Here is an 18,180-nt window from a genome sequence, read left to right on the forward strand (position 1 = left end):
CCAGGATGGTCTCGATCTCCTGACCTTGTGATCCGCCCATCTCGGCCTCCCAAAGTGCTGGGATTACAGGCTTGAGCCACCGCGCCCGGCCAAATGGTATATTTTTATACAATGTTTTCTGTCCCATGCTGGTGTAAATAAATGTCAGACCTTTTCAAAACCCCTGTTTCTTTTCTATGTCTGTGTCCTCCATTTGGAATACCCTTTCTCTCCCTCACTCTTCTTGAAGCCTTTCCTAACTCATATTTAGTGTCAGATGCCCCTCTTTTGGTTTTCCCAGTTCCATATTTTTTTTTTTGAGACGAGGTCCTGCTCTGTCACCCAGGCTGGAGTTCTGTGGCGTGATCTTGGCTCACGGCAACTTCTGCCTCCCTGGTTCAAGGGGTTCTTGTGCCTCAGCCTCCTGAGTAGCTGGGATTACAGACATGCGCCACCACGCCTGGATGATTTTTGTATTTTTAGTAGAGACAGGATTTCACCATGTTGTCCAGGCAGGTCTCAAACTCCTGACCTCACGTGATCCCCTCTGCCCCTGTCCTCGGCCTCCCACAGTGCTGAGATTACAGGCGTGAGCCAGTGTGCCGCTGTTGCCCTTTATCAACCTACTTCATCACCCTATATTGTAATTGGAATTCTTCACTCAGCAATAGTGAGCCTTTGAAAACTGAAATCAGACACTGCTACGCTACTCTCAATACTCTTCAATGCTTTTCTGTGAGGCTTATGATGAAATTATAGTACTTATTATGTGGCTTTGGTATTCTCTCTGACACCATTTCTTTTTTTTTTTTTTTGGGAGACAGTCTCGCCCTGTCACCCAGGCTGGAATGCAGTGGTACGGTCTCAGCTCACTGCAACCTCTGCCTCCAGGGTTCAAGTGATTCTCGTTACTGAGCTATTGAGTAGCTGGGATTACAGGCGTATGCTACCACACCCGGCTGATTTTTAAATTATTTTTAGTAGAGATGGGGTTTCACCATATTGGCAAGGCTGGTCTTGAATTCCTAACCTCAAGTTATTCACTCGCCTCGTCCTCCAAAATGCTGAAATTACAGATGTGAGCCACCATGCCCAGCCTCTCTCTGACATCTTAACCCTTATCCCTTAGCTCCCAGGCACACTGACTTCTTGCTATTTCTTGAACACATCAAACCTGTTCCTATCCCAGGGCCTTGTACTTGCTGTGCCTTCACTGAAGTTCCTGCACAAATGTCATTTCCTCAGGGAGGCCTTCCCTGCCTGTCTTCTCTAAAATAGTACCTCCTGCTACTCTCGATCCTGCTTTTTCTTCAAAGCAGTTATTCTTATCTGTCATTGTGTGTGTGTGTATGTGTGTGTGTGTGTTTATTTTCTCTTTTCTCCCCTTTAATAGTTATTTCCTGAGGGCAGAAACTTTATTTTGTTCACTGGCATATACCCAACTCCCGGATCATAATGGGCACTCAATAAATATTTATTTTATTTTATTTTATTTATTACTATTTTTTGAGATGGAGTCGTGCTCTGTCACCCAGGCTGGAGTGCAGTGGCGCAATCTTGGCTCACTGCAGGCTCCACCTCCCAGGTTCACACCATTCTCCTGCCTCAGCCTCCTGAGTAGCTGGAACTACAGGCGCCCGCCACCGCGCCTGGCTAATTTTTTGTATTTTTAGTAGAGACCAGGGTTTCACCGTGTTAGCCAGGGTGGTCCCGATCTCCTGACCACGTGATCTGCCCGCCTCAGCCTCCCAAAGTGCTGGGATTACAGGCGTGAGCCACCGTGCCCGGCAATAAATATTTATTGAATGAATCAATGAATGGTTTACATGTTTGTTCCACTACAGGTAAGAACTCTGTTTTCTTAGTGGAGTAGAAGGCAGCTCTTGCTGTTGGACCCAAGGTGTTTGTGTATCTTCAGCCTTTTTCTCTAAAGTGTTTCCACTTAGCATGTAAATTAACTGAAATCTTTCCCAGCAACTCTTAACTTTCCCTTAGTATTTAAGCTCCTGAAAGAATAGTTTACAGTCATTGTCTCTACTTTCTCATATTCCAGAGACTTGAATGCTTTATGGCTTCTGTCACTACCTGTCTTCAGAAACTGCCATTGCCACAGTAATTTGTGTTCTTTTTGCTTAGATCAAATAAGCCCTCTTTAGTCTTTACGCTACTTGACCTCTTTGCCATCATTTGACATGGTTGGCTTCTCCCTCAGACTTGAAACTTTTCCTCCACAGATATCTATGACTTACCTTTTTCCGGCTTTTTAAACTCTACCTTTCCAGCCACTCCCTTTGCTATTCAGAGCTTTTGCTATCTTTCTCTGCCTACCTCTTAAATTTTGTTACTCTCCAGCATTCAGCTCTGGAGGAAAGAGGCTGGTAAGAAGATCCTTATATTTTACAGTAGGTTTTTGCATGGTCATTTGTTTGGGAGGTAATGATAGGAGCAGAAATGGAAAGTCTTTGAGAAGATTGTGAAATTGGAAAGTGTGGAGCTCTAGAACAGAATAAATTCTAGAGTTAGAGGAGGTGCTTTTTCATGAATGGGTGTATCGTGTGTTGAGAGAGTGGAGTGAGAAATGTACTTCTTTGATCTATTTCACATAGAAGCATGTATTATATAGAAATTCAGTGGTGGCCGGGTGCGGCGGCTCATGCCTGTAATCCCAGCAGTTTGGGAGGCCGAGGCTGGTGGATCGCCTGAGGTCAGGAGTTTGAGACCAGCCTGGCCAACATGGTAAAACCCCGTCTGTAATAAAAATACAAAAATTAGCTAGGCATGGTGGCAGGCGCTTGTAATCCCAGCTCCTCCGGAGGCTGAGGCAGGAATATTGCTTGAATCCAGGAGGCGGAGGTTGCAGTGAGCCAGGAGATTGCTCCACTGCACTCCAGCCTGGGCGACAAGAGCGAGACTTCGTCTCAAAAAAAAAAAAAAAAGAAAGAAATTCAGTAGGTTAGCAGAGGTCCGTATGGGGCAGTAGGCAGTCAAGGTCCTGATACCTTCATTTCCTAAACAGAGGAACTTGGAGCCTTAAAGAGAGGCAGTGCCTTGGTTAACCCAATCTTTACTGACTTAATTGTAAAAGGTTGATAAAAACTTTCAAGATGTATTTTAAAATATTACTCCTCTATCTTCTAGGCTGAGAACTTAGGTCTAAAAGATAAAAGTTGATCTGCTTGTGGATCCTATCTAGCCAGGGCTTGGAGAAGCCTGGAAACATCTGTCTAATGAACTAAGCCCTTAGGCTTCAGCTCAAGGAGTTCTGTCATCCATTGAATCAGTGTATCATACTGGAAAGTGATTTCTTTTACCAATTATATATATACCAATTATTTTATACATATACCAATTATATGTATATATAATTGGTAAATCACTTTCCATTATTTTATATATATATATTTTTGAGACAATGTCTTGCTCTGTTGCCTAGGCTGGAGTGTGGTGCTCACTTCAGCCTTGATCTCCTGGGCTCAAATGATCCTCCTGCCTCAGCCTCCTGAGTAGCTGGGTCTACAGGAGTGTGCCACCATGCCTGACTCAGTTTTTATATTTTGTATAGACAGAGTCTTGCTATGTAGCCCATGCTGGCCCTGGCCTGTACTTCCTCTTTTGTGAAGTGGCAAGTTAAGTCTTTTGTCTACTCTTTCTATTGTATTGGTTTTTTCTTGAATAAGAGTTCTTTAAATTTCCAGAATACTAGTTTGTTGTTGCTTAAATATATTGCAGACATCTTCTCCCACCTTGGGATTTGTCTTTTTCTTTCTATTTATCCTGTCTTTTGATTAAGAATCTCTAAATTTAGCTGGGCATAGTGTTTCATGCCTCTAATCCCAGTGCTTTGGGAGGCCAAGGCGGAAGGATGACTTGAGGTCAGGAGTCCAAGACCAGCCTAAGCAACATAGCAAGACCCCCTCTCTCAAAAAAATGAGCCGGGCATGGTGGCTCATGCCTATAGTCCCACCTACTAGGGAGGCTGAGGCAGAAGGATCGCTTGAGCCCAGGAATTCAAGGTTACAATGAGCTATAATCATGCCACTATAGTCTAGCCTGGGTGACAGAGCAAGACCCCATCTCAAAACAAACAAAACACAAAAAGAATTTTTAAATTTAATATAATTTATGTGAGTCTTTTATAGTTTGTGAATTTTGTGTCTTGTGTTTCTGGAAATATTTTTTCATATAGGAATAAGGTAAGACACAAGTTAATTTTTTTTCAAGTGGATTCCCATTTATTGAAAATCCTCTTCTTTCCCCACTAATCAACAGAGCTACCTCTTTCATATATCAGGAACCTAGCTATGTGGGTATGATTCTGAGCTCACTCTTTGGTTCCATTGGGCTATTTGTGTATTCCTGCCCTCACAGTTTTAATTATGATAACTGTAATAAGCCCTGTTGTATGGGAGAAGTAAGTCCTCACGCTTTGTTCTTGTTCAAGAGTTTCATTCTTGCCTGTTCTTGGTCCTTTGCATTTCCATATAAAATTTAAAATCACTATGGGATTTTGATTGAATTGCGTTGCATCTATGAACCAATTTAGGAAGAACTGGTATTTTTAGAAGATTATACTGTAAATGTGTATTTTCCGCATTTATTTAGATCTTTTGTAAGGTCTCCCAGTGGGTTTTTAAAAATTTTCTCTGTGATGATCTTACACATCTTTTGTTAGATTTATTTTTAGACACTTCGTATGTTTTAATGCTATTGTAAATGTTACCTTTTACAAAAATTTTATTTTCTAAATGTTGTTGCTAATCTCAGATATTGTTCTGAGAGATGTAAAGGTGCAGTTCTATGTGTGTCCGTGGTCTGAGGTGCTGGGTAGGATAGGAAGAGCTATGTAAAGAAAAGTCAGCAGGAGAATGGGAGTGAAAAGGGCCTTTCCTCTTTCACAGTGGTTTTTCTCCTCCTTTGTGTAAGATTTAAGAAATATCCATTTGTTTTCACATGTGCAGCCTGTGGAATAAAGGGCAGATCATGTATTTTTTTCTGTAAGGGTACGAACCGTATCCTTTCATGCCATAATGTTGCACAAGAGGTTCTAATTAATTGCTGGGAGAAGTAAAAATTTTGAGTAGGCAGTTTCTGATCCAAATTACAGCATTTCTTGGGGAAAGGAAAGAGATTTGTTAATTATATTCTTCACCAAGCCTGATTTTCGAGGATTTTCTAGATTAGGTCTCCTGTTGAAAATCCTCCAATCTTAGGCATGTCAGTTGATTAAATGATTCTGTTTATAATGTGACTTAGAGAATTTCATAACCTACTTCATTCCAGTACTTAGCGATAATTTCTCATTCTTGCTTATTCATTGCATGTTATGCTAGGCCCCTGGAGAACAGATACCAGATAGAGTTCCTGCTCTGACACAAAACAAAACAAAAACAAAAGCCCAAATTCTAATGGATCCCATCTCCCAGAGAAAATCACTGTTAGCATATGGTTTATATCCCTCTAGTGTTCTTGCAAATGTATGTTTTTAAAATAACTGAGCTAATACTACAGACCCAATTCTGTGTCCTGCTTTTTTCATATTATTGAAATATTTTTATAAGTAGCCTTTTTTAATGGGGTGTATAACATTCTGTTCCGTGCCATCGTTTATTACTTTCTCCTTAGTTGGACAATTGAATCATTTTCTGTTTTTCACGCTTACATTAATATTTAGATAAATATCTTTTAAATCGTTTTTTGCATTTCAGATTATTTCCTTAGAAGTGGAAATATTGACTTAAAGAATTTGACCATTTTAATGTTGGAAAAATTATTCTGTGATTATTAAGATCTTAGCACTTAGCACTGTGTGCTAAGTATTGGAGAGAGGGTAATGAACAAGACAGATAAGGTTCTTATTGTCTTTCATGGAACTATAGAAGTTCCATGAAAGACAAAGACTCAACAAAGAGTTAGATGAGCTAATTCATAGTTACTAACTCTGGTAATTGCCTTTTAAAAAAACAAAAACACAAGATGTTATAACAGAATAACAGATCTAATAGTGAGGGTTTTAATGTAGGGAAGGCTTGAAGAAGAGACATTTAAGCAGAGATCCAAAGTGTAAGCAGTGGTTTGACAAACGAAAGAAGTAATAGCATGTGTGAAGACAGGGCTAGGGGGTGGAGGAGGAGAAATCAGGAGGAGGAGGAGGCAGAGGTTATTGGGGAAAATTGTCACAAAGGAACTAGAAGAGTGTCAGTATATCAGTGGAGGGAGTTTGAGAAGAAGTAATGTGAGATGAATACTTTATTTCAGACGTAAAGTATGAACGAGCCATGATGGTGCCACTGTACTGCAGCCTGGGCAACAGAGTGAGACCCTGTCTTAAAATAAATAAATAAAAATGTTTAAAAAGTGAGCTTAAAATACAGCTATCACCTAGGCCGGGCATGGTGGCTCATGCCTGTAATCCCTGCTTTGGGAGGCCAAGGCAGGCTGATCATGAGGTCAGGAGTTTAAGACCATCCTGACCAACATGGTGAAACCCCGTCTCTACTAAAAATACAAAAATTTAGCCGGGCGTGGTGGCAGGCGCCTGTAATCCCAGCTACTTGGGAGGTTGAGGCAGGAGAATCGCTTGAACTCGGGAGGTGGAGGTTGCAGTGAGCCAAGACCATGCCACTGCATTCCAGCCTGGGCAACAGAGCAAAACTGTATCTCAAAAAGAAACACACACACACACACACACAGCCATCATCTGTCCTGGGTCTAAGGAGTAACGTATCTGTGGTAATGTGTGATCCTCCCAGGTTTGCAGGTCTTGACTCAGTACTTCATCAGCAGTAGGTTGTGGTCACAGGAAATGGAAGCTGCCTCAGGACCTGTAGCAACTTGCCTGCATGCTGGGTTATGTTATCTTTTGAGTGGTGCCCAATACGAGGTGTCTAGGGGAAAGTCTTCACTGGTTGGAGCCCATGACATTTGTGTATGATGACTAGATTTTTCGTAGAGCTGAGCTTCAATAAACTGATGCGTACGCTTGTGAGAACTCAAATCAGAAATGGACACAGGAACTGAATTACATTTCTGTTCTCTGAAATCCCAGAGTTCATAAAAATAAATTTGTTGCTTTTGTGTATACATGTGTAAATTACATTTTATTATAGAAATTAACATTAGTGAAATTGACAGCTTTCTGTGTTTAAAGATTTTTCTGTAGGTGAGCCAAAGTTCTCTGTTTTTCTGATTTCTCTTATTCATTCCCTATAATTTCAGCATTTTCATTCTCATTAAGACTTAATATTCCTGAGGGTATTATTGTGAATGTCTTTATGTTAACTCCATACTTCAATACTTTATGTAGTTTTCTAAGTAATAACACTTTCAGTATGTGTTCTAATGAAAATTTTAGCAGAGCACCTGCCCTTTCTGGGTAGGTAATGATTTTTTTTGTTATGAACTTTTCCCATGCCATTTGAATTTCTGTGATAAATAAGGGCTTTTCATTACACTTGGCACACATTTATGAATGCTGTCATATATGTCAGACACTGAGCAAGATTTGGGAATGCAGAGGAATTTTTTGTTTGTATTTTTTTTTTTTTTGAGACAGAGTCTCAAATTACAATATGCCTCATATTACAGGCATATGCCACTATGCCCAGCTAATTTTTGTATTTATAGTAGAGATGGGGTTTCACCATGTTGGTCAGGCTGGTCTCGAACCCCTGATCCACCTGCCTCAGCCTCTCAAAGTGCTGAAATTACAGGTGTGAGCCACCACCCCTCCTGGCTAGGATTAAGCCATGCGGTATTAACGGAGGCAGGCACAGGTGCTGGGGGAGCCTAAAGGAGGGGTAGTTAGCATATCCGTGGAGACTGTGTGAGATGGGGAGAGTGCCAGGGATCAGAGAGGGCTTTATGGAGAAGGCAGCACCTTAAACTGAATTTTCAAAGAGAAATAACAGTCAGTTGGTAACAAGGATGGTTTTTAGTAGAAACAAGGCCGAAGAGAAGGAGCGCACAGTTCAGAAGCTATTGCTCAAGTACACACTACCACCTGTGAAATACTACTGTCAAAAACTTTAACCTGGGCTGGGTGAGGTGGCTCACATCTGTAATCTTGCCACTTTGGGAGGCTGAGGCAGGAGGATTGCCTGAGCCCAGGATTTCAAGACCAGCCTGGGTAACTTGATGACGCCCCCCATCCCTACAGAAATTTTAAATATTAGCTGAGTATGGTGGCATGTACCTGCGGTCCCAGCTACTTGGGAGGCTGAGATGGGAGGATTGTTTGAGCCTGGGAGGTCGAGGCTGCAGTGAGCCGAGATCACTCCACTGCAGTCCAGTCTGGGCAACAGAGTGAGACCCTGTCTGGAAAAAAAAAAAAAAGAGAGAGAGAGAGAGATAACTGAAAATTTGAACACTGATTGTTTAACTGATATTAAGGAATTTATAAAAAAATTTGAACACTGATTGTTTAACTGATATTAAGGAATTTATAAAATTTAAGTGTGAAAATATTATAGTTATGTTAAGAAAATAGTTGTTGTTGGCCAGGTGCAGTGGCTCATGCCTGTAATCCCAGCACTTTGGGAGGCCAAGGCAGGCAGATCACGAGGTCAGGAGATCGAGACCATCCTGGCCAACATGGTGAAACCCCGTCTCTACTAAAAATACAAAAATTAGCCAGGCTGGTGGTGTGCGCCTGTAATCCCAGCTACTCAGGAGGCTGAGGCAGGAGAATCGCTTGAACCTGGGAGGTGGAGGTTGCAGTGAGCCGAGATCGTGCCACTGCACTCCAGCCTGGGCGACACAGCAAGACTCTGTCTCAAAAAAAAAAAAGAAAAATCATTAATAACTGCCAAAACTGTTAAAAATTTAAAACTAGGCTAGGTGCCGTGGCTTATGCCTGGATTCCCAACACGTTGGGAGGCCAAGGCTGGTGGATCACTTGAGGCCAGGAGTTCAAAACCAGCCTGGGCCAACATGGTGAAACCCCATCTCAGCTAAAAAAAAAATATGTAAAAATTAGCTGGGTATGGTGGTGGGCGACTGTAATCCCAGCTAGTTGGGAGGCTGAGGTATGAGAATCACTTGAACCTGGGAGGTGGAGGTTGCAGTGAGCCGAGATTGTGCCACTGTACTCCAGCCTGAGTGGCAGAGTGAGACTTTGTCTCAAAAAAAAAAAAAAAAAAAAACCAACTATATTGATATCCTACAGTATAATGTCCCTTTAGAGTGAATTAATAGAGACTGTAGATCATATCAAATTTGTGTTGATTTGCTAGTTAGGATTAGAAGCAAAGCTTTTGTTCTATTGGAAATTAAGATCATTATGTCTCATTCCCTTGGTGCTGTTAACTTGAAGTCATCTTCATTTGTGCAGAGCCCTTGTTAAAGTTTACTTTAGTTCTTTTTCTACGAAGTGTTACTAATATGCGCAAAAACATAATGGAACTGAAGCTTTCACAGGGGTTCAGACTTTTAGAATTGTAACTTTTAGAATTTTGACAATGAATGTTGCTGTGCTAATACTCTTGAGAGTAAATGCAAAATCTTAGCAATTGAGAAAGATTACATTGCTTCTTGTTTTATTTTTTAAAGATTACTGTTTAAAAAATTGTTTTTCTTTTATTTAGCTCTTTTTACCTCAAAGTGCCAATGAGATAATGGGTGTGGAATTGCTAAAAAAAGTCAAATCAACTGAGATGTTATGTTTGTTACTCCTATCGCATGACTCTTAGTATCTCCTGTGGCGCTGGAGTATTGACACTGTAGCGTTACATGCTCTCTTCTAGGGTGAACAGTTTTGGCAGGAGGGAGACAGTCCTCTGCCCTTCCTACCATCTTCTGTGCAGTAATCTTAAAATTTCGTATTTATTTTCCTGTAAATACCGAGCTGTGAAAACTTGTTTCATTTGAAAACCGTCATTACTAGAGAGACAAAGTAAATTTAACAAAGACCAGGTGTGGTGGCTCAAGCCTGTAATCCCAACACTTTGGATAGCTGAGGCAGGGGGATCACTTGAATTTAGGAGTTCAAGGCCAGCCTGGGCAACATGGTGAAACTCCATCTTTACTAAAAATACAAAAATTAGCCGGGTGTTGTGGCATGTGTCTGTAGTCCCAGCTACGGGCAGGCTGAGGTGGGAGGATCACTTGAGCCCGGGAGGTTGACGCTGCAGTGAGCCGAGATCATGCCATTGTACTCAGTCTGGGGAACAGAATGAGATCCTGTCTCTCAAAAAAAAAAAAAAAAAAAAAAAGAACAACAAGAAACTCCTCACACAGCAAATTATACAGCCCACATAAGGACCAAGGAATGACTCAATCTCTCAATCTTCTCAACCTTTTTGGGATGCTTTTTCCTTAATTGCTAACCTTTGACCAGACTGTCATGTAGACTCAGAGTTGAAATTTACCTGTTTTTCATAAGTCAGTTTGAGAATTTGGTTGCCAGAAGGGGCCAGTGAGATGCTTCTGCCTTCCCAGAGCAGCATTTAGCCCACACTGGCTGCTACTCTTTGCCTGTTGAGTCATTCCCACAGTTCTATATAGAGCTTTTCTGGCTTTTCTTTTAAACATGATGTTCTTGGAGTGAGAAAGGAAGGAAGTTTTTCTCTCTGGTACTGAGTCTCCCTCACCCCAAATCTGCATTGCTTCTCTTTACTAATAACAAAATATTGCCTTCAGTCATTCTGAGACTATTTTCTCTCTTAAGGTTTCCTAGTGCTTTTATTTACCATTTGTTTACTATGTAAGCATTAAGGTATTTGCTGGGCTGTTTGCAGCAGCCAGCTTTCACATACAGGCTGATAGTTAACCAGAAAGATTGAGGAATTCTAGATAAACATACCAAACATGAATTCTTAGTTTCCAACTTTTAAAAAGTCAATCAGATAGGCTGAAAGTAATCTTAATATCATTATTTTGAATATCAGTTAATGAAAGGTGCTGTGGGGAGTGGTGGTTCATGCCTGTAATCCCAGCACTTTGTGAGGCTAAGGTGGGCGGATCGCTTGAGCCTAGGGGTTTGAGACTGGCTACTCAGGAGGCTGAGGTGGGAGGAGCTCTTGAGCCTGGGAGGTCGAGGTTGCAGTAAGCCATGTTTGTACCACTGCATTCCAGTCTGGGCAACAGAGTGAGACCCTGTCTCAAACATACAAAAAAAGTAAATAAAATCAAATAACATCAGTATGCTCTCTATTCACAGACCGTATATCTAATATAAGCATAAGTAAGAGGCTCTTCTAGGGGATTGACAGATCTGAAAGACAGATTACAGTTTCGGAATGTTTTCAGATGACTTTTTGAAACAGATATTTTAATTGGAGTGGGGGTGGAGAAATAGTTGAGCTTCTGTAGTTAAATGTTCAACTTCCTTAGCCTGTTATCTATAAATACCACAGATAAAAAAGCCGTTGGAATTCTTTTTCAGAAAATTTATGCAGCTTACATTTTGTATATATGTGTTTATATGTGTTTAATCCTCTTCCCCACCTCTCTTCAATGGGTCAGTAATTGGACTGCTTCTTTCATGAGGTTGAGTTGTTTGGATTGTGTTTAATCTGTTCCACTAAACTGCATTAACAGCAGTCTTTTATAGTAGGATTTTGAACAAAACCTCATCTTCTCTTATAAAGAGAGGAAAAAAGCAGTTGATCTGTTTTCTGAAAGTCTCTTTATATATGTCTCTCCCCTCCTCCAGAGACAAATAGCAAGGGGAGGAGCTCACTCACTGTTCTAACCACACTTAGTATGTCTTAACTGGAGAGCTTTTTGGTTTCCTGTCGGCAGTAATTCAACTTTGTGTCATCTTGACTCGCCTGAAGGGTGGATAAATTGGTAACTGCACTGAGAAGGGGAGTGAGTTCTCACAGTCTGATTTGAGCGTAAGGCATCAGATTGAATTTGTGAAAGCTTTCCATAGCCTTTCAAGACAGCTTTTCTTCTGTGACTTTGACTTTCTTCAGTATATTTGTGGACTTTTGTTTCTGGAAGAATCCGTCATGACTCTACTGGAACCTGACATGTTAATGATGGCAGTACAATCAGGTAATTCCCATAGATCCTAATTTCCTAATTTGCTAATAATTTCCTACAAATCTTATTTGCCATAGGCTTCTTTAAAAAAAGTTAGTCAAATGGGGAGGAAGAAATGTACTGCATTTTCAGTTTTTTATTAATTTTTCTCTCATTGCAAATTCTAGTTATTCCGAAAGTTTTGAATTAGATGCTTACTGGTTTTACGACTATTCAGTCGAGGAGACCTATTTGAGAAAAAAACTATTCATCTTCTTTAATCAAGTGTTGTATTGTCTGTGGCACTGTTTTAAATGAAGGACAATTAAATTGCTTTGCTGTTTTATACATTGTCTTTAATCATTAGTCTACACTCTTTGTTTTTATGAAAGCATCTTTAAATTTTTTTTCTTTGCTGTTCTTTCTTGTTTGTGGTATATCCTTTCTGTATCATCTTTTGGTTCTGTGGAAATGTCCTTAATAACACATAGGATTAGGACTGAATTTTGGAGATGGGTAAGTTTGAGCAAAGAGTCAGTCAACACAAGGCAGGATTTTTGACATTTTATCTCTAAAAACAGTTTTCCAATTGAGAGTTTTTTAAAACCTTTAAAAAATACAGTTTTTAGTGGTTTCTTTTAGTGTTTTTACACTTGGAAGTCAGATATCTAAAAATAGGGAATGTTCTTTTGCTATTTTTAGATCTCTACTAAAATGTAATCTGTAGTGTTTTCTTGTTTGAGAGCATATCTTAAAAGATTCAGACAAGTGGCATTTGGGGACCTCTTCCCCATCCACTGGCTTTCACTCAAAGGGAAATAAGACTTCTTGGTTCTGGCAGATACTGTCTCTGGCAGAATTGGTCTTACTGTTCTCCTTGGGGAGCATTTTAGGTAGTATGTTGAAAGACATAGGTATACATCAGTTGAAGACAGGATCAGATGCTATCTGGTTAATAAAGCTTACGATCAGGGAAGGGGCAAAGAAGACAGATACCACTACCATTTTGTTCTTTCTGGTTTTACTAATATGACGGTAATGAGTCATTTTTTATGCATATAGGCTGTGTCTTTCAGGTTCTTTCCTTTTCCTCCTACAGATCTATTGAGCTTTGTGTTCTAAACAAGATAGTGTGCTTATCCGAATGCTTTCCATCTGTCTTTGATGAAAAAGCTCCCAGTTACACTAATTTGAATTTATTTTTCCTCTCTATTCCGGTTCTTTGCTATGTGTGGGCAAGGGCCTATTTTATCTTGAGGGTTAGATTTTAGCATTTGAACTCTCTCCATTTTTAAAATCACCTTGTTACTTACAAATCATCTCAGTCCAGTAACTTTATAAAGGTTAAAAGATTGTTTGCTTTCTTCTTAGGTAGTCTCAGTGTTCTCAGCCTTAAGAGGGAAAGGGACATACTTAATATTTTCTTGTCTTGCCTGCTAAGAGCTGTTTTTGCTTTCCGGCATGTGTTGGGCAGGCCTAGCCACCCATCTGTTGAACCAGCTACTACATAAAACTTACAAAGGATGATAGTATGTGAAACGAAATTGATAGGAGTGTTGGATGCAGGTTGAATGAAAGGTCTGCCAAAAATAGCATGTATGTGTACTTCTTTCTTTTGTTTATGTTCGTAAAAGTGGAGAGACTCTGGATATAGAAAGTAATAGCAAACTGATATCTCCAGTAGCTGCCTCCTAAATGATCAAAAACATTAGCAATGTGTTGGTTTTGTAAAATTGCTACTGTTTTGTTCTGAAGTGCTGTAGCCGTTACCTGGATTCTAATAGTAATATGACAGCTATATAGTAAAATATTGTCTTTCTTTATGATAGGAAATGAAAAAGCATCTGTTATGAAGCCTCAGTGAACTAAAAGCCATTCTCTGAGAAGTCAGGACTTTTAGACTTTATCAGTAGATAAAACATATGAGCCATAAATTTTCTAGCAATAGAATATTTTGACCTGTATGAATATATGCTTTATAGGTGAGACTGCTATTTAATGAGAGCTTTAAAGTAAACCTTGTTGACAGAATTCAGGATGGAAAGTTTTACCCTAAATAAAACTTCAGGATATTGAATATGATAGCAAACTTCAAGGGTATGTTGTATATTTATGAACAATTTTCTTTTGAATATTTGGACCTTGGGGGTTTTGGTGAGACATGTTCGTGTATGTTATATACAAACTTTCAGGCCTGGCATGGTGGCTCACACCTGTAGTCCCAACACTTCAGGAGGCTGATGCAGGATAATTGCTTGAGCCCAAGAGTTCAAGACCCTATCTCTACAAAAAAAAAAAAAAAAAATTAGCCAGGCATGGTGGTGCCCACCTGTAGTCAGAGCTACTTGAGAGGCTGAGGTGGGAGAGCCCAGGAGGTCGAGGCTGCAACAAGCTGTGATTATGCCATTCTACTCCAATCTGGGTGACAGAGCAAGATTCTGTCTCAAAAAAGCAAAATAAAACTTTCATCCTCCTCACTGCTGGTGGTCTCTTACTGGACCTTTGGAACCAGTCAGATGTATATGTCTTCCTAATTAGATTATTAGCTTCTCAAGGACAATATATTAATCTATATATTGGCTTCTGATACTGGCACATGGTATACAGTAAGTATTTTTGAATGAAAGAGAGTAATGAAATTTAGATTGTCATACTTTAATGAAACAAGTATAAACTTTTTTTTTTTTTTCACAAGTATAAACTTTTAAATCAAGATTTTATCGAAGTATTTTGAGATCTGTTCTTACATTAAGAAATGAATCTTCTACCCACCATCCTGTATTTTAGCCAATCCTTGTCCAAAGCAGATGTTGAAAAATAGCTTTCAAAGTTGGAATTCTTCTGCATCTCAGAATGTGCAGTATGCCATGTCTGCTCGTGATGTTTATTGCTGAATGTAAGTGTTCTGATCAAACCACAGTTAGAGCTTTTCTCGCTACTATGGAAACGTATCTGGATAATTTTGATTAGAAAATGAATGATCTAAGATGGACATTATGGGGCTGGGCACAGTGGCGCACGCCTGTTATCTCAGCACTTTAGGAAGCGGAGGCAGGTGAATCATTTGAGGTCAGTAGTTCAAGACGAGCTTGGCCAACATAGGAAACCCCGTCTCTACTAAAAATACAAAAATTAGCCAGGCATGGTGGTGCATGTCTGTAGTCCCAGCTACTTGGGGGGCTGAGGCAGGAGAATCGCTTGAACCCAGGAGGAAGAGGCTGCAGTGAGCTGAGATTGTGCCACTGCACTCCAGCCTGGGCGACAGAGTGAGACCCTGCCTCAAATAAAACAAAACAAACAAAAACAAACAACAACAACAAAACAAATAAGGTGGACATTATGGAATTTCTGAAGCTAAGTCTTAGGGAATTTGGGGGCGTGGTACTGACTCTGGTGTGTTTTAGAATGGAGAAATGCTAGGACTTGGCTCTTGACAGCTAATGTGTAAGGCTTTGACTAGACGGGCCCTAAGCTGTATCCAGCCACTGCAGTCCTCTTAGTTATAACAGCAGCGGGACAGAATTCACAGAATTCACAGAAGTGAATTCACTTCTGTCACTTGCGGGACAGAAAAGGATTGAAACAGTTTCTGAGGTATGCTTTGGTCCATGACATAAACCTGATCTTAATGAGGCACAGTTAGGGAGTCACTTTGTTTTTTCTCTCTCTGTCTTGTGCATGTATGTCTGTGTGCACACCCACACAATTGTCCATGCACGGAATGTCTCTGGAAGGACCACAGAAGCTGATAACAGTGGCTGCCTCAGTAAAGGGGAATAGAGAACTGGGGAGCTGGGGTGGAAGAGACTTTTTGTTGTTGTTGTTATGAGAGTGCTCCGTAAATGCCAAAGAATATATAAAGTATTATAAGATTTGATTAATGCACACCTACTAACCAGCCTAAGAAAAACAGCACAACCTATATACTGAAGTTTTCTAAGTGTTCTCTTTGATTTATCCTTCAGAAAATGCTTTTATTTTTAACTGTGTACTTTAAAATCTTTTTGGTTTTGTGCCACATACATGTTATTTATTTGAAAATATCTGTTTTATTTTTGAAAATATTTCTTCAGCACTTTGGGAAGCTGAAGTGGGCGAATCACTTGAGGTCAGGAGTTTGAGACCAGCCTTGCCAACATGGTGAAACCCCATCTCTACTAAAAATACAAAAGTTAGCCAAGCGTGGTGGTGGGCGCTTGTAATTCTAGCTACTCGGGAAACTGAGGCAGGGGAGTCTCTTGAACCCGGGAGGCGGAGATTGCAGTGAGCCTAGGTCGCACCACTGCATTCCAGCCTGGGCGACAGAGCGAGACTCCATCTCAAAAAATAAAAATATTTCTTCAGTCCATTTAGTCTCTCCTTCCTTGATATCTGTATACTTAAAGTTCCTGCATTTTTTTTAACTTCTAGTTCCCTAATCATTACAGTTTGTCTCTGCACTGTATGTTTGAGAATAGTATGGATCAAGAGGGGAGTGGCAGTTAGTAAAAATGAGGTTAAAAGGAACTATCATAGGGCAGATTGTGGACAAATAAGTTTTGCCCTTTTTGATAGTATGTTAACTCTTTAAGGAAGTTGCCCCATTTGGGTTCACATCACTCAGAAGTCTATAAAACTGATGAAAAATTCCAGGTTGCATTAGCAATACCTACTTTTTGGATCTCTTAATGCTCTAAATCTTTTGGCAAGGGCTACAATGGATGAAGAAGAATTGTCTTGGAATACATTAACACTAACGATTGCTGATGAGCTTTTAAAAAATTGCAAAAAAAAAAAAAATCTCATAGTGTTTTAAGAAAGTTTACAAATTTGTGTTGGGCCACATTCAAAGCCATCCTAGGCTGCAGGATGTACACGCTTGCTCTAAATATTAATGTGGACTTTAAAAGAACATACTTTTTTTTTTTTTTGAGGCGGAGTTTCACTCTTGCTGTCCAGGCTGGAGTGCAGTGGTGCGATCTGGGCTCACTGCAACCTCCACCTCCCGGGTTCAAGCAATTCTGCTGCCTCAGCCTCCTGAGTAGCTGGGATTACAGGCATGCACCACCATGTCCCGCTGATTTTGTGTTTTTAGTAGAGACAGGGTTTCTCCATGTTGGTCAGGCTGGTCTCGAACTCCTGACCTCAGGTGATCCTCCCGCCTCTGCCTCCCAAACTGCTGGGATTACAGGTGTGAGCCACCGCACCTGGCCACTTTTTTTTATATTCAAGGGATTTTAGAGTTTCAGAGAAACCTTAGGTAGGGAAACCTTAGGTAGAAAATTCTTGCCCTCCACTTTAAGATAAGGAAATTGACCTATTTCAAAGAAACCATCAGAGGCCTCTAATATATGAGATTGTTTATAATTTTTCCCAAAGATTTTGGTTTTCTTTGGGTTTTTCCTTTGCAGGATTCTATCACTACTCAGACTGACTCACATCTTAGGAGGTGGAGATAAAAACCAGTGCCTGGGTATTCACCTTCTGCCCGCTGGGAAGTGGAGTCAGAATGCGACAGGCCTCATAGTTCTCCAGTGTACCTCCATCTTATCTTACTCTGTATTCCCTAGTCTTGGTGATCTCATACTTTAATGATGATCTCAGAAGACAGGTAGGTAGACAGACAGCTGTTGTCATCAGTATTCTGGCTTACATCTTACTGCCCCTTCTCTGACTCACTGATTTATCTGAAGTCCCCTTAGAGTTAGGATGCAGATCAAAGAAATTTGAATTCATCTGTCAGTCTGCATCTTTTTTTTCCCTCCTTTTTGTTTCTTTTTGGATGAGGCAAGCTGTCAAGACCAAGAACTAACAGTTTTAGCTTTATTAAAACAGTGCCAAATTAAATAAAGATGAGACTCATAAAGTCTTGTTTTTTTGGAACTTCACTTTTATGATTACCACATGCATTATTTTTAAAAAAGATTTTCCTTATAACAACAAGGAAAATAATGCTGAAAAACCACTCTGCCATCAGTGACAAAAAAAACCCCACTTTCTTTGCTTTGCACTCATCAAGCTAAAGGGCAGTATCTGGCTGAGCTCATAGTATCAGAGGTCTGGGGCATTAATCTCATGGCCAAGTTGCATAAATGGATGATGGTGGCAGTAGGGTGAGTATAGAGGGCTTAGAAAAGAGGAATATATGGCAACTACATAGTGCAAACAAACTCAGTAGTGAAATTTTTGTAGTCTGTCATAATTTATAAATATTTTAATATGTGTGTGTGTGTGTATACATATATATATATATATATA

At 40.1% G+C, this 18,180-nt stretch overlaps 1 protein-coding gene across 3 annotated transcripts in view; it reads left to right on the forward strand.

The window, feature by feature from the left end:
• MKL1 (megakaryoblastic leukemia (translocation) 1) overlaps nucleotides 1-18,180 on the forward strand; it is a 188,867-nt gene that overhangs the window by 44,988 nt on the left and 125,699 nt on the right. Inside the window, exon 1 of one of the 3 annotated variants that reach the window (XM_011978807.1) lies at nucleotides 11,672-11,976. The exons of the other annotated variants lie outside the window; for them this stretch is intronic. Within the exon in view, the coding sequence (XP_011834197.1) occupies nucleotides 11,931-11,976 (46 nt within the window). The 5' untranslated portion in view covers nucleotides 11,672-11,930. Of the gene's footprint in view, nucleotides 1-11,671; nucleotides 11,977-18,180 lie in introns of those variants that run through there. 3 annotated transcript variants of the gene reach the window in all.

The sequence above is a fragment of the Mandrillus leucophaeus genome, unplaced genomic scaffold (assembly GCF_000951045.1).
Source record: "Mandrillus leucophaeus isolate KB7577 unplaced genomic scaffold, Mleu.le_1.0 Scaffold2, whole genome shotgun sequence".
In the NCBI taxonomy this organism is placed as follows: domain Eukaryota; kingdom Metazoa; phylum Chordata; class Mammalia; order Primates; family Cercopithecidae; genus Mandrillus; species Mandrillus leucophaeus.